Here is a 14500-nt window from a genome sequence, read left to right on the forward strand (position 1 = left end):
GCAGCTGATGTCGGGGGGGTCCCCTGCTCATCACTGCAATGATGCCGGTCCCCCCCCACCAAGACCCAAACTTTCCTGCCCTCTGTTTGTGTCACAGGACTGACATAAAAAGCTAGAAAATCTGGAGAAAGCTGAGTCCAGCCCCGAAACTGGAGCTGCTTTGTGGTAATAATGACCGAGGGTCCAGCCAGCATGGGAGATCCCAGCCTGCTTCCCATGGCATGCATCCTGCATCCCACATCCCACATTCCCGCATCCCCCTGGGGCTGCAGTCACAGGGAGCCCACAGGGACCCCTGGGGCCACTCCTGCCAAAGAAGAGCCCAGACCCCATGCAGCCCGGCAGCGCGGCGTTACCTGGTGCGGGTGCATCCCCAGGGCTGTGCAGAGCATTGCGGCTGAGGCCAGGGAGAGCCGGGAGGAGCGGCAAAGCCCCCAGAACCCGGGCCAGCAGCCGCGGCCCCAGGGCCAGCACCCGCACCCTCACCTCCCGGCAGCAGTGGTTGACAAGCCGGAGGTGGACGCTGACTTTGGTTTTAATCTTTATCAGGCACTTCACCATGGTGGCACGGGCAGCGGCTGGCCTGGCCTGTGGCAGTGGGTGCCCGCAGGGACTGCGAGGGGGCGTGGGGACGGCTGCTCGCCTGCCGGCACAGCTGACGCAAGCAGCGCTGGAGCCACTGGCCCCGGGGTCGGGGCTATTTTGGGCTCCCACATTTCCACGGGACCGAGCTGAAGTGAGAGTGAAAAAAAGCAGCTGCTGGGGCAGGGGTGGTGCTGGGAAGCCATGCCAGCTCAAGGTAATTTATTGTGGGAGGCTATTTAATGCTCTTGCCGCTTCGCAACAGCACGCGGGGGAGAGGGTGCTCACATTTAACTGTCTGCAGGGCTGCCGCAGCTGCCAGGCACGCTCCTGCCCCCCAAATCAGCACAGACATCAGCCCTGGGATCCCTCGATGGAAATAAATACCTTTCCTGCTCTGAGGGACCCGTCCATTTGGGCAGGCAGCATTTCTGCCCCCTGTCCATGCTGTAGCCCAGGGAGCAGGATCAGTGCAGCTGTGCTGGGGCAGGGGCTGGCCCCGCAGCCCATCCAGGAGCAGGGCACGACTGCAGGGTGCACCCCCTCCCTCACCCCACGCTCCCTGCTGTCCCCATTCCCTCGTCCACCTCCCAGTTTTCCAGACTCCATGCACCTTCACATGGCCCTGACACACACCAGCAGTGCCCACCACACACACTGCTCTCCGTCACCCCAGCATCACTGGGAATCAGACACTGCTGTCACCAGCGGGCACCACAGCTGCCACCAGCAGCACAGCCACAGCCCCCAGCATTGTCCCCAGGCCCGTGGGGCCGCTCCGGGGCTGGTCCCAGCGTTTTGCCCTCTGCCAACCCTCCTTCCCACGTGCATCCCACCCCCGCACGGCCCTGGCCCCGGCTGCAGCCCTGCCCTGGGTCGGGGGGGGATCAGCCTCCCCACCGCACGCTGGCACAGAGCTCCAGCCTGGCAGACTGGCAAGCTGTGGGCGGTGGCCATCAGCCAGCCAGGAGCAGCTCCCAGGTGGGTGACAAGTTCTTTTGCAGACCAGCTTGTTCCTGTACACAGTCAGACCCTGGCCCTGCGGCTCTCAGTAACACTCTGCTCTGCTGGGACCCCGCTGGGTGCTGGTGTGCTGCTCCAGGCAGGTTTGCTTTGCTTTCAAACCAGGGCAGTGTTTGGAAGAGCAGAGTGAGGCATGCCAGCGTGCGCTGGACAGGGCTGCCGGGGTGACTTCAAAGCAGGGCTCACTCACCTCTCCCCTGGGTCAGAGCTATCAGGGCAACCTGGAGCCTTTTGCTGTATTTCCAGTTTAATCTAAAGTAACGTTGCTGAGAAATTCTCCTCTGCTTTGCTTCTGTACTGGAAACTTCTGTCCCACAACTGGCCCTCCACTTTGCCTGGGCTCAGCTATTGTTGCCAAACTGGTCCCAAGCTGCAAGAGCAACATCTGGTGCCGTCCAGACTTGCCATAAGGCCCTGGGGACACGACAGTGTCCTTCCCTGCCCCAGCACCCCACATCAGCATCAGGGGCTACAAAAATCTGATTTTCAGCTGGATGTGTGCATCGGCTTTTTGTGCATGCATGTGTGCACGTGTGTGTGCACATGCACACGTATGCATGGCCCCGGGGCCGGGGCTGCCCCGGCTCCCGAGCCCCGGCAGTGGCAGGGAGAGCCACCCCGTGCCCTACCTTCCATGATGGAGATGTGCACGGCTCTCCTCCGGGTGCGGGGCACGCTGCTCAGGCGGGGGCCGTGGGTGATGGAGGGGCAGCTCCGGCTCGGCACCAGCCCTGCCCTGGGGATGAGAACGAGGACAGTGTCAGAGCCTGGCCAGTGCCAGAGCCCCGTGTACAGGGCAGCTCTCCCACTTTGGTCCTGTGGCTCCCTCCACCACCCCAGGGAGCCGGGTACCAAACCCCTGGGAGGTCCCGGCCCCGCGGGCTGCTCCGTGCTGCACCACTGCTGCTGGGTTCTTACCGGTGAATCTCGGGCGGCTCCCTCTTGATCTTGGCACTGGACTCCATCACCTCCTTTGCAACGCGGCCACTGCGGGTGGTTCAAGAACAGCAGCCGTGAGGATGTGAGCACCGCACTGGCGAGCCACAAGCTCCCCCCGTGGCACACCGTGCCCCAGTACGGCCTGGCCCCCTCCCCACACACAGGGGCTGGGGCAGGGGAGCTCTCCCTGCAGCTCCAGGGGAAAGCAGAAATATTTGCTGGAAATAGGGGTGATGGGAAGATCAGGGAAAGGCTGGGCTGACACTTCTGCCACCACGTTTTGCTGCTTCTCCTGGCATGAGATGCTGGACACCATGGTGTCACATCCCCTCTGGGGGTGGGGACAGACCATGGGCATCTGGGCCCTCCTGTGCCAGCAAGGAGGGTGCTGGCATCGTGCACCTTGCAGCTGGGGATGCACCGGGCTCTCTTGCCCTGCAGAGATACAAGGTCCCAGGTCCAGGCTCTTGCTCCAGGGCCAGGGAGGAGCAACACCCCCCCAGGAATTTAGGAATTGTGGTGATTCATTTCACTCCATGTTGTTCTCAAAAACCAAACTCCAAAGCCCCCTGGTCCTCTCCCCTCCTCCACTCCTGTCCCTCCAAAAATCTGCCATTTTGGGGCTAGGGAGAGGGATGTCAGCTGTGAAACACAGAAAGAAGTAGCGATGGCCTCATCGAGGCTGCAGTGCTGCAGTGGGAGGACCTCCAGTGACAGGAAGACTCTTAGCAAGTCCTCGGACAGCTGCAGCCCTGAACTGCGCCCCACAGCACATCCAAAGGAGCATCCAAAAATACATCCAGTAGCTGCTACTTACTGTCATTATTTACCTGTATCGGAACCGGCTTCCCTTGAAGAACAAGTTGCTGCTGGACACCGTCCGGACCTGGCTCGACTTCTCCAACCTGCAACAGCACCAAGAGCTGCGTAAGCGCCCGGGCAGGGTACGGCCCCCAGCACCGCTTCACGGCAAAGCCTTTGCCCAGTTTTGTTTCCAATGCACCATGGTGGTGACGAGGATGGATGGCTCTGCTGATGCTCTTACAGCATCATCCCCACCAGACTGACCCCCAGCATCAAAGGGAGGGAGCCACGTGCCGCCGGCAAATGGCAGCGGGGCCAAATTACAAAAGCAAAGCCCTGGAGATGTGAAACACCACCAGGAATGAAAAAAGCCACCGGCAGTTGTGGGGTGGCACTGGCTGGCAGGACATGAGCACCTGGACCGTCATGGCATCACCCTGCAGCCCTCTCTGCCAGCACAGCATGTCCCTGCCAGCAGTGGCATCATTGCCCAGCCCGTGCCCAGGCTCCAGGATGGACCTCTACCAATGGCTTCCCCAGCGGCTGGAGTGGGCCTTGGGCTGCAGCTCACACCAGGTCCTCCGGGTCCCCCAGCGAGCACCTGCATGCAGAAGCTGCACAGGGCTGAAGCTCTCCAGGGGGCTAAAACCTTCACCATGACCTCTGCATTGCAGGAGTGCAGGAATTGGCCCGTCCCAGGCAGGCCGGCACTCGCTGGGGTCAGTCCAGCCAGCGGTGGGTAAAACCACCGGGAGGGAAAGCCCTGTCTCCTCCTCATCCCATGAGAGCCAGTCCTTCGCCCCAGGAGGAGCCCAGCAGCACCTTGGCCGAGCCCACAGTCCACTCCACTGGATGCATAATGCAGCGGTAATTTACTGACATGATTAATCATAAAAAGATTTGTAAAGCAATATTGCAATTTCATTTCATGTTAATATAATGAGAAATGAAACCTGCTGATTGCAGCTGCTGATTGCAGTATTCCCAAAGAGAATACATCACACGCTTTATCTCGCATCTTGCTGATTAAAATAAAACTCATTACAAAGCACAAAGCAGGCTATTTTTAAGTTCACCATGAGCAGGATGGTAAAACCAAACCATTCCACCTGGCACCTCCCTGTTTTTTTGGCAGACAGTCCAGCCCGTGACCTCTCCCTTTTTGTTTGACAGCCCAATTAACCAAACCAGGGACAAAAACGCTGCCTTGGTGGCCATGAGCCAGGGAGCCCAGAGCTCCTGGGGAAGGACAACACCTTCCCCATCCTCCCCGGGTAGGAGCTCCCACCGCCCGGGTGAGACCCCCAGCCCAGAGGTCCCCCAGAGCTGGGCAGCTGGTGGGGATGGTCCCTTGAGCCACTGTCCCCAACTGCCCAGGCCTGCGGCTGCAGCCCAGACTGCACGTCATCTCCCCGGTCCCTTGAATATTTCCCATGAATAATTAACTTGTTCCCAAAGCGCTTAGATGCAAATTATTTCTGAAAGTTTTTGAGCTTTCCTCACTAAAAGGCAGGCTTTTCTAAAGCACTCCGGGGCACTGGCGTGACTTCAGTGGGGATTTTCATGCAGGATTCAGCACAAACAGACCCTGTGAAGCCATTTTGAAAATCCACCCTTGAATATTAGGTCAGAAAATATTCCCTGAGTTTTGCCAGCATCCATCCCTGCTGCATCCTGCACTGGCCATGTGCCGCACTCACAGTGCCTGAGCATCCACACACACGGGCCGGCTCCAAACAAGCTGCTGTTAACCAGGAAAATGCTAAAACACATCTGCTGTTGCAGACAGGATGTGTGCCGGTTGCTCAGCATTAAAGGCTTAATCTCCAAACAATTAGTTTTAATCTCCTGATTAAAGGTTCGCTGTGGAGGGATGAACGCACTGTGGGGGGTGGGAGGGACCCTGCGGGGCAGAGCCCCCAGCCCGGGGGCACCGGCACTTTTGGTGGCTGGTGACTCTGCTGGGGCCACCGGGACAGGGGTGCCACGTGGCTGGTGACAGCCAGCTCGAGCCCCGGTACCTGGATGGAGCCCACGGGCGGGTGCTGTGTGGGGCAGCGCCGACCCACGGGGAGATGCAGAACACACCACCACGCGCGCCTGGGTGACCCTGCACTTACTTGTAGAAAGCCTGGTTTTCTATCCCACACTTCCAGAGGTGCTTGCAGGCTTCTGGTGTTGGGGCAAAATATGTAAGAACAATTTTCTTTTCCTAAAGGAGAAAGACAGGAAGTTGGTAGGGGAACAAGTGAGTGGTGCCCACTGGGCAGCACGCTAGGAGTGTGGACGGAGGCCAGAGCAGCCGGAGCTGGAGAGCAGCACTGACACAGGGCAGATCCTCCTCCAGAGCCGCTCAGGACACCGGGAGATGTTGGAGCATCAGCCAACACCCCAGCGCGGCGCCTCACACAACGGATGGGCCACCATGCATGCCAGTGACCTGCCACCCACCTCTTCTGGCTTACCTGCCTTTTTGAATATCCAGAAATACATTTTTTAAAAACATCATGCTGATGGCTTGAGTGGGAGCCGATTTCAGCCAGAGGTTTTCAGGCCGATTTCATCAACCGGGGCTAACTGAGCATGATGGCGGTAACAATAACCACAATAATCCCAAATGCAGCACGTGGCCATGGCAAGCAGGCATGGCAAGAAGCTGCTGGAGGTCCTGGGCTGCTGCTCAGGGCAGAGCCCTCACCACGGCATAGCCCGGGGGTAACCCGGCGTCTGCAGGCTCTAATGCCCAGAGCAAGGTGCCAACAGCAGCAGGGAGGTGACCCCAGCGCTGCCACCGAGCTGCAGCCCCTGCCACTGTGCCTGTGTCCTTGTACCGCCAGGCACGGGGTGATACTGCTGCAGGCTGCAGCCTACCAAGTTCATGGACAACCTGCTGAAGGAACGACCATGGTTGCGCTCAGGAAGTCCCACGAGAAAGGAGAGCACTCACCTCTTTCTGACTTACGTATAAATAGAAAGTCTTCCCTTCGAATTTCATTTTGGTCACCTCGTTCCTGAAAGGACAAGGACGGGCAGGTGAGATGCTGCATGGAGCCCACCGCAGCCTGGCTGGCTCATGGGCGCAGCCCCGGCCAAAGCACTTGCTGGGAGCTGCAGGGTGAGAGCTGGTGCTTTGGGGATGGCAGTGGGACAGCTTCAAGACCCCGTTTTCCATCCCTGGGAGGTGCCACGGGGCGGTGAGAGGAGCCCAGGCTCGGAAACAAGCAGCTGGAAAGAGGGATGCCCTGGGGTGAAGGTGATGGTCAGCAGGGTGTCCCAGAGTCACTGGGACCTCGCCACAGGGGCACCGGCCGGGTGGCAATACCAGCCGTGAGGGACACACTGGCCAAAATCTGAGGTGCAGCAAAGTCCGAGGAACAACACAACCAGGTTCAGAGGGGCTGGAGGAGCTTTCGGGAGACTCAGCCAACATGCGGATGATGCAAGTTAATGTAGACAATGTAGAAAATAGTTAAGTTTGGGGCAACAAAGCAAATGCAGAGAGAGTGCAGCTCACAGGAGAGAGCCCTGCTGTGTACTGACCAGGAGCAAGCTTAGGGGCCAGGGTAGAAAAGTCCTTGGAGCCAGCAGCCCAGCGTACAGCTGCAGCAGAGGAGGCAGCTGGGCTCCTCCAAGGGTGGGACAGAGCAAGAAGTGACACCCTGAGTGTGTGGTGTGGCCCCACTCGGTGCCGTTCTCCCTGTCCTAGGAGCGCCCCTCTGCCCCGGCAGCACAGCGACTGCATGGCACCGTGAAGAGGACCTGTTTTCTCCCCTGCTTCTCAGACGCGGGCATGCAAGCTCATGGGTGCACTGGTGCAAGTGTATGCAGGGCATGGGATGGGTTTTCCAGCTGGCGCAGCATCGCTGCCCTCCGTGTCCTCTGCTCGGAGCCCGTCCTGGCTCAGATGTGGGCATTGCGTGCACTTACCACTGTCCCATTACAGGCACGTTGCCCCTACCCCAGTGTGATGTGAGTGCCTGGGGAAGGCACCTGGTGCTGGGACCACCCACATGCCCCATCCATGGGAGCTCACCCGAGCACCCCTTGAACACCCTGGCATGATGCAGGGCACTCATGGCCTCTGCCCCACAGCACTGCGCACAACTGGCGACAGAGCGAGCAGAAGCGAGCCAGCCGGCACGGCTCCAAGCGAGTAGGGCACCGCAGGTGATGCAGGGGCAGGAACTCACCATTTAATGAAGTGTACTCTCTTGTTTCCCTGCAGAACAACAAAACCGAAGGGAGTGAAGGCCAAAAATGCCGCGTTCCCCGACACATCCTGGAAGACAACACCAATTTCTCATCAAAATGTTTGAGCTGGCAAAGCTTATACATCAACGGTGACCCTCAGCCCTAAGGGTGGTGGTGATGTAGAATCCTCCGTGCCGTCTCTGCCAGCGGGACACTCCTGGCAGGTTCACCCAGACCGTGACACCCTGCACACACAGTAAAACGCACAGCTGAATAATGGGGCAGCTGGTCCAGTGGCACTAATGAGGAGAAACCGCAATAGAGCTCTCAGCCGCAGCGGTCCCATCTGCTTACTGGTGAGGAATAAACAGCAAAGGCAGTGCCCCACCAACACTTTCACTAGTAATTAAACCAGGAAATGGTAAAAACCCATTACACTTGACTCCCTCAGAGCCCTGCACAGCCAGTGCAGCTGGGCGGCATCAAGACAGTTTAAAACCAATAATTAGTATCATGCACAGAGCAAGGCAGCAGTTTAACTTAATCATAATGTCTAGACTCCAGGGAAGTGATCATTAACTGCACTGATGTGCACGGAAAAAACAGATACATGCTGAATTTTAAAAATATTATGAAACAGTTGTGGCTGTTCAGTAATTGTTAGATTCGCCCTGACTTTTATTTGGCCGGCAGACATTCAGATGGCTTTCAAAGGATGCTGAGCTGAAGGGAAGGTGCATGCCAGGCTCGGGATTTCTGGTGCATTGGGCTGGAAAAGCAGGCAAGGAATTTTACAGGGGTGGCTGCAGAAGAGCAATGTCTGATTGGTGTCTGCAATGTTTTCTTGGGGAAAAGCATGGCACAGGGCGTCTCAGCGGTGAGCAGAGCTGCTCCGCATCTGCAGGGCAGCTCTGCTTGCTGCTGGGATGCCCCGTGCCCAGGATCTCCCCAGCTTGGGGGCACAATGCTCCCCCTCTGCTCCCAGTTGTGCCCTTCCCTGCCTTAATCAAGAGGCGAGACATCTTCTCTGCTGTTTGCTTTCCACCCCAGGACGCTGGATCTCTCTGACTTTGCTGGCACGGCGCAGGGACGGCAGGGAGCCAGCACTATGATAAGATCTTCCGAATTTGAGCAGAGAACAAATTGGTTTTAAATCCAGATTAGATCAAAAATCTGTCTTAATCTGTCAAGGGTGAATGGCTAAAAACAGAGCCCTGAACCTCAAACCAATACCCTGCACAAGGCAAGATGTAACTCCTCAAACTTATCATGTCTGAGATGCAGCAGCCCTGTCTTGTGGAGGAAGGAAGATTTCTGTGCATCTTCACAGAAACCAGCCCGGCAGCAGCTCCTGCAGCTCAGACTTTGGGCTGCCCAAAGCGCTTTGGCTTTTTCCCAAATCCAGGAAAATCTTCAGGAAAGGGAGAAGCTGTGTCTTGGTAGAGGGACGTACCGTTCTGGGGGGTACGGACCCCCTTGCCCCTGCCCACCACTGACACAGCAACACCCTCAGTCCTGCCCTGCCTATGGCTGGTGCTGCAGCCATGGGCAGCGAGCGAGGCAGCTTGGAGATTAATGGGGTGTTGGGCTGGAAGCTGCACAGTTTTGGAGTTGCTACTTTGGGATGGGAGGAGTGGGGGCGAGCTCCCCATGGTCGGCATGGAGGGGGGAGCTGGGGAGCAGGGTGCCCCTGGGAAAGGTGGGTGATGCTGGGGGAGAGGATGGAGAGCTGAGGGCGCAGAGGCTCGATAGGGGCTGGGGATGTTAAATGGGGCACAGGACCCCACAGGGAAATAAGAGCAAAGGTCAGACCCCCCAAGCTCCAGCGCTGAGCCAGACATGCCGAGGATCGCTCCCAGGGCAGCATGGCCCAATCCAGCCAGTTACACAGGAGAGCTGACCCGGCGTGGTGATTCTACTCCTCCAGCTGGCAACCTCTTCAGCAATAACAGACTGCCAGTAAATGGGACACCCCCCCACCCAAGCCAGGTATATTTACCGCAATTGTGTATTTACGGGGCATAATTCAGTTAAAAGCCCTGGGGGACCACAGAGCAGGCACTGCCCTTAGAGTGAAATTCTCCATCTGCTTTGCATCCCGCATCCATCTGCATGTGATGGGATTGTAAGGGACCAGAGAGAGCCACACACAATGACATCTACAGTCAATAAAAAGCATTTCAAACAGAAAACTGGATTACCGGCCAGGGAAGAGCAGAGTGATAGACTGTCTCTGGCAGATTAATGCTTGTCGGTTTCTCAGACACATTACTGACCTTGTTACTGCCTCCAAATTACATGCTTTAGCAGAAGATGATCGGCCACTGTCTTTTATAGCTGTCTGCACATGAAAACACTTTCGTATGGATTCCCTAAGTAAGTACTCTCTGGAAGGACTTTGGAGTAGCCACCCTCCCCACTCCCCTCTGTGCACACGTGCCCGGTTGGGGCTGGTTTTTAAGGCTGGAGAGGGCTGTTGGCTACAGCACATCCCATGTACCACGGCTCTGCCAGCACCAAAGCCTGCTGACAGGTGACAAATGGCTGCACTAGGGACCAGTCACTGGTACCTCTGCAGATTGTTACCGGCTGGAGCAAGAAATCCAATGCAAGGAATAGCGTTCAGAAAACTGTTTTACCTTGCAAGGGTGTGGGTCAACCCCGTAGGTCTCCAGAGTCTGGGCTTTCCTGAGGAAATTCAGCTCTGAAGTAGCTGGTGTCTGCCCACTACAGGAGGGAAAAAAAAGTATTCCATGGTAGACATGAACGTGAAAGTCAGCCCTCAGCTACAGGGTTTCTGTTAACGACAAGAGGCATCAGTCATGGCATATTCCCGTTACATTCATTAGCACAGTCAATCTGCAGCAGGAGACCAGCACTGAAACCCAGCCTTTCTTCTCCTGCCAACTTGATCTAGCAGGAGATAAGCTGAACCAGCAGCACTAGAAAGGACCAAAATCCAGGAGCATCTGCAAAATTTATGGCTGAATTTCCTATACGCAGCGCAGGCATTTCTTCAGGTGGGTAGGAAAAGGGAGTTTGCCAGGCAGAAGGCAGCAGCCCACAGCACATAAGGGCATGGCTCTGCTGGGTTTCTGGGAGGTTGAAACCCCACTGTGCTCCCCAGGGACCGGCGCACAGCCGTCCGGTCGGGATGCGGCCCTGGAGGCAGTGCCAGTACCATGGGAGGACAGGGCTTTGCTGACGGTGTCTCACCCCTCATGTCCCAGAGCGGGGTGAAGGCAGCGCGGGGAGGTGGCAGGAGGGGATCTATGGGGGACAGGGGGTTGGTCACTGTCCCCGCCCCACCGGGGAAGACCAGGGACCCCCTCAGGTTATGCCGGCTGAGCCAGGAGCCAGGAGCAGGAGAAACCCCTCAGCCCTCCCTGAGGCAGGAGGGATCGGGGCTGACTTTGCACCAGGACCGGACTGCCACATTGCTGGCATACTTTTTTGTCTGCACTTTCTGTGGCTTGTCCTTGGCTGCTCGATCACATTTTCCTTTCAGTGAGCAGAGGTTTGGTGGGACATGGCAGCTCCTCTCGCAGGGTCATTTGTTGTACTATGCCACTAAACGACCTGCTTTCCTAAAGCTTGTGCTGCTCTGCATTTTTGCTATTACCTACGCTGCCAAGAGCACTGCTGGCTCTCAGCTGGATCTGACGGACCAGAGCAGGGAGTGCTCATCCCATGGCATGACTGAAAATCCCAAACAGGGATAAAAATCAGCCCAACATCAGTAATCCCTGCAGCAGCCGACACTCCCACTCAGCAAAGCCGCCCCGCTGTACCTCAGCTCTGACTTGTGGATCTCCGCAATTTTCCTCTCCAGCTTCTCCGAGTGTTTGGGGAAGAACTGGAACTTGGAGCTGTAGCCTTCTGGGTGCTTCCCCGGGTCGTAATCCCCGATCTCAGCTGGGGGAAGGCAGAACCAGTCAGGAAGAGCAGCGCAACCCAGACCACAGCGTGCATCCCCATCCTGGCAGCGCCCACCTTGGCAGCAGAGCCAGTGGCAACCAGGCGCAGGGTCAGGGCTCAGAGCATCCCAGGAATGACACTCCAACCCAGCCATGCTTCCCATCAGGAGGGATAGTTTGTAAGGCATTAACTGCATCCAATTAATTGCACTCTTTGCTTGGGAATCACCTGGCAGCAGATGGTCACTGTCCCAAATTTATTAATTCCTCAAGCTATGTGACAAGAACCTCCTGGGAGCCACGCTAGGTCCGTGCGATGGCAGCCCTGGGGCGGTTGGCCTGGAGCACCCCTGGGGTACCCCCGGCCCCCACCCCGATCCCAGCTGGTTGGGAACAAGGCAGCGAGCGAATTCTGCTCACCCTGTGGATGCAACTGCACCTCGAAAAAATATAATTAGTTGGAAATCTGTGAGGCGACATTGAGAAAAGCTCCTTCCCCTCTTTACCTACCCCGGGGAAGCACTACTGGCTGATCACGGGGACAGGCTGACCCAGCCGCTCTGCCCTGCAGCAGGGCGGGGGGGCTGCATGCAATGGCTGCGGGCAGGGATTGACCCCTGCCTGGAAAACCTGCTTCAAGCCTGGGCAAGCTGCAAGCGCAGCGACAGGTCTGTCCTCAAGACAATCCCAGCAGCCCCGACCCCGAGCACTGAGACCAGGGTGCAGAAATGCCCGAGACAACCAGATTTCTGCTCTCTCCTCGGTGCGGGCTGATGCAGCTCCGCTCCCTCTCCCAGCACCCCATGGGAGTCAGCAGCGATCGCCGCTGGCATTTCACTGTAGCATGGCTGTGTAGCTGGTGTCTCCTGCTGGGATTTACAGTAATCCGGCAGCCTCCTGCCACTGGGGATGAAAGGACCTTGCTCTCATTTAATTCCCTCCAGCCTCAGGTCCTAAGCGAGATGGAGACGTTACATTAATTTTTATGTTTCCTGCTTAAAACACTAGAAGGGGGGAGGTATACCAGCACTGTGAAATAACTCCAAAATACTTTGGAGCTGAAACTTTTCTTTTTTGATTGCTGGGGCAATTCCCCCCAGCTCATGCTGGGGATGGGACCACAGGCACCACGGGACTGCAGAGAGGGGCCCCGGCATCGCGCCGAGCCAAGCACCCTTGGGTAGGGAAGCCCACCTGCACGTCCAGCATGCCGTTGCTAATGGCATGTCAAGGTGCCTTTCCACTACCAGCACCACCCAGCTCTTCCAACAGCCTGACGACCCCTCGCTGAGTGTCCAGGTGTTGCACCACGCCAGGCAGATGCCACCTCCATGCTCTCAGTGCCACAGGCAGTGGAGGCAAGAGCAGGCAGGAGAACAGGCAGGAGGGCAGATCAGGCAGAAGCTTTTCAGAGGTTTTCGCACCTCCTGCTCTGAACTCCACCAGCGCGGCTGCAACTTGCTGACAAAAGCATTTTCTTTGCCGAGGCGCTCGGCAGCAAGCAATGAGCTTACCCAAGGCTGTCTTCATCCGTCCTAGCAATCAGCAAGACTGCATTTCACTCTGGAGCCCTCTTTGCAACTGCAAACTGTGGGCACTTGCCAGTTACCACAGGCTGTGCACAGTCCCAGAAAGAGAAGTGCTTTGTCACTGGGCTGCTTCTGCCTCTGGACAAGCACAGAACTAGGAGACACGGGCTGGATTAGCTGAGGGGATGCTCATGGGGACGCTGCTGCCCCGAATGCAGGTGGGACAGCTCAGGGAGCAGACGGCAGCGTGGTGCTTCTCCTGCGGGTGAGACCCCAACATCAACCTTCACCCTCCTCTAGCCCAGCACTGCACGGCACAAGCACAGCCTTGAAGCATGAGGCCTGCACTGGCGGGATGACATTTGTATTCTAGGTGCGGTGATCTGTTGTAAGTGAAATAATGTAATCACTACTTAGCATGAAAAGCAAATTTATCTTGTCAAAAAGCATTACCTTGAAGGATATAGGCGGCCAACAAAGCAGCATCCGAAGTCTTGCAGAGGAGACGGCCGTGGTAGAGATCCCTTTTGATCTGCAGGAAGACTAAATACCTGAGGACAGAAGAGATAGTCCATTTATTAAGCAAAGTTTAAATTACCTAAACAGGCAATTTAGATGTGAAATATCTGCCACGAGACACTTGCACTAACATTTCTCTCCCAGCAGCCCATTTGCAAGACATTACACTTGCTAGGAGCAAACAAGTGTTAATTACTGGGCAGTTCCCCCGGTCAGGGCCGGTGCTGGGGCTCCGATCTACATGTCCCAACCCCGCTCCAGCCTGCAAGGACACGGTGCCTGCTCTGGGGCTCCAGCACCTGACCCGAGGGCTGATGGAGGTCTCCACCGACCCGGCTCCTCACCGGCATGGCCACTCGCAGCAGGGCAGAGCTGCCAGCAGTGACAAAGGGCTCCCTTGGGCACAGAGATACTCAGACGCGCATTCCCACCAGGGAAAACATGGAAAGGAGGAAACTCATAGACAAGGAGGTGCTGGTCCCTTCTGCCTGCCAGCCCCCAGAGTCCCCCGTGCTGCTTCATCCTGATTTGGGCAGCGGTGCCCAAACACAATTGCAACTACCCCAGCCCATCACAAGGTCACCGGGGCCGAGGTGCCCAGGGATGATGATGCTCTGAACGGGATCTCGTGGTCCCGAGCCCACCAGCGACTGCTGCGCTTCCCAGTCCTGCATCCTTGCCCGGCTGCTCAGCTTCTCCATAACGTGATTCTTCTCCTTCCCCAACTTTCTGTATCCTTCCAGGTCTCTGCGTACGCACCAACTTCCCTCCTCCATGCTCGCCAATGATCAACACCACATCATCTAGAGTGAGCTACTTCTTGTGCTCACCCATCTCTATCTCCATGCCCAGTGAAAAGATAAACTATGTTGGAAAATTACATATTTGAATAAATTTAAACCTAAGTAACAGTTTGGGCTGAGTCATGTGGCAATGCATTTGGGAAAACCTTCTGATGGTAAAACGTAAGTCATAGAGTGAAGGAGCAAAATGGAA

At 56.8% G+C, this 14500-nt stretch overlaps 1 protein-coding gene across 3 annotated transcripts in view; it reads right to left on the minus strand.

Moving 5' to 3' along the window:
- FRMD5 (FERM domain containing 5) overlaps positions 1-14500 on the minus strand; it is a 118132-nt gene that overhangs the window by 3973 nt on the left and 99659 nt on the right. For all 3 annotated transcript variants that reach the window (XM_052807582.1, XM_052807583.1, XM_052807584.1), the window contains exons 5-13: positions 13439-13536; positions 11331-11454; positions 10179-10266; positions 7539-7627; positions 6296-6359; positions 5469-5560; positions 3375-3449; positions 2524-2592; positions 2235-2341 (exon numbers count right to left, since the gene is read on the minus strand). In XM_052807582.1, the coding sequence (XP_052663542.1) occupies positions 2235-2341; positions 2524-2592; positions 3375-3449; positions 5469-5560; positions 6296-6359; positions 7539-7627; positions 10179-10266; positions 11331-11454; positions 13439-13536 (806 nt within the window). The remainder of the gene's footprint in view (positions 1-2234; positions 2342-2523; positions 2593-3374; positions 3450-5468; positions 5561-6295; positions 6360-7538; positions 7628-10178; positions 10267-11330; positions 11455-13438; positions 13537-14500) is intronic.

This window comes from Harpia harpyja, chromosome 14, assembly GCF_026419915.1.
Source record: "Harpia harpyja isolate bHarHar1 chromosome 14, bHarHar1 primary haplotype, whole genome shotgun sequence".
Taxonomy (NCBI): Eukaryota; Metazoa; Chordata; class Aves; order Accipitriformes; family Accipitridae; genus Harpia; species Harpia harpyja.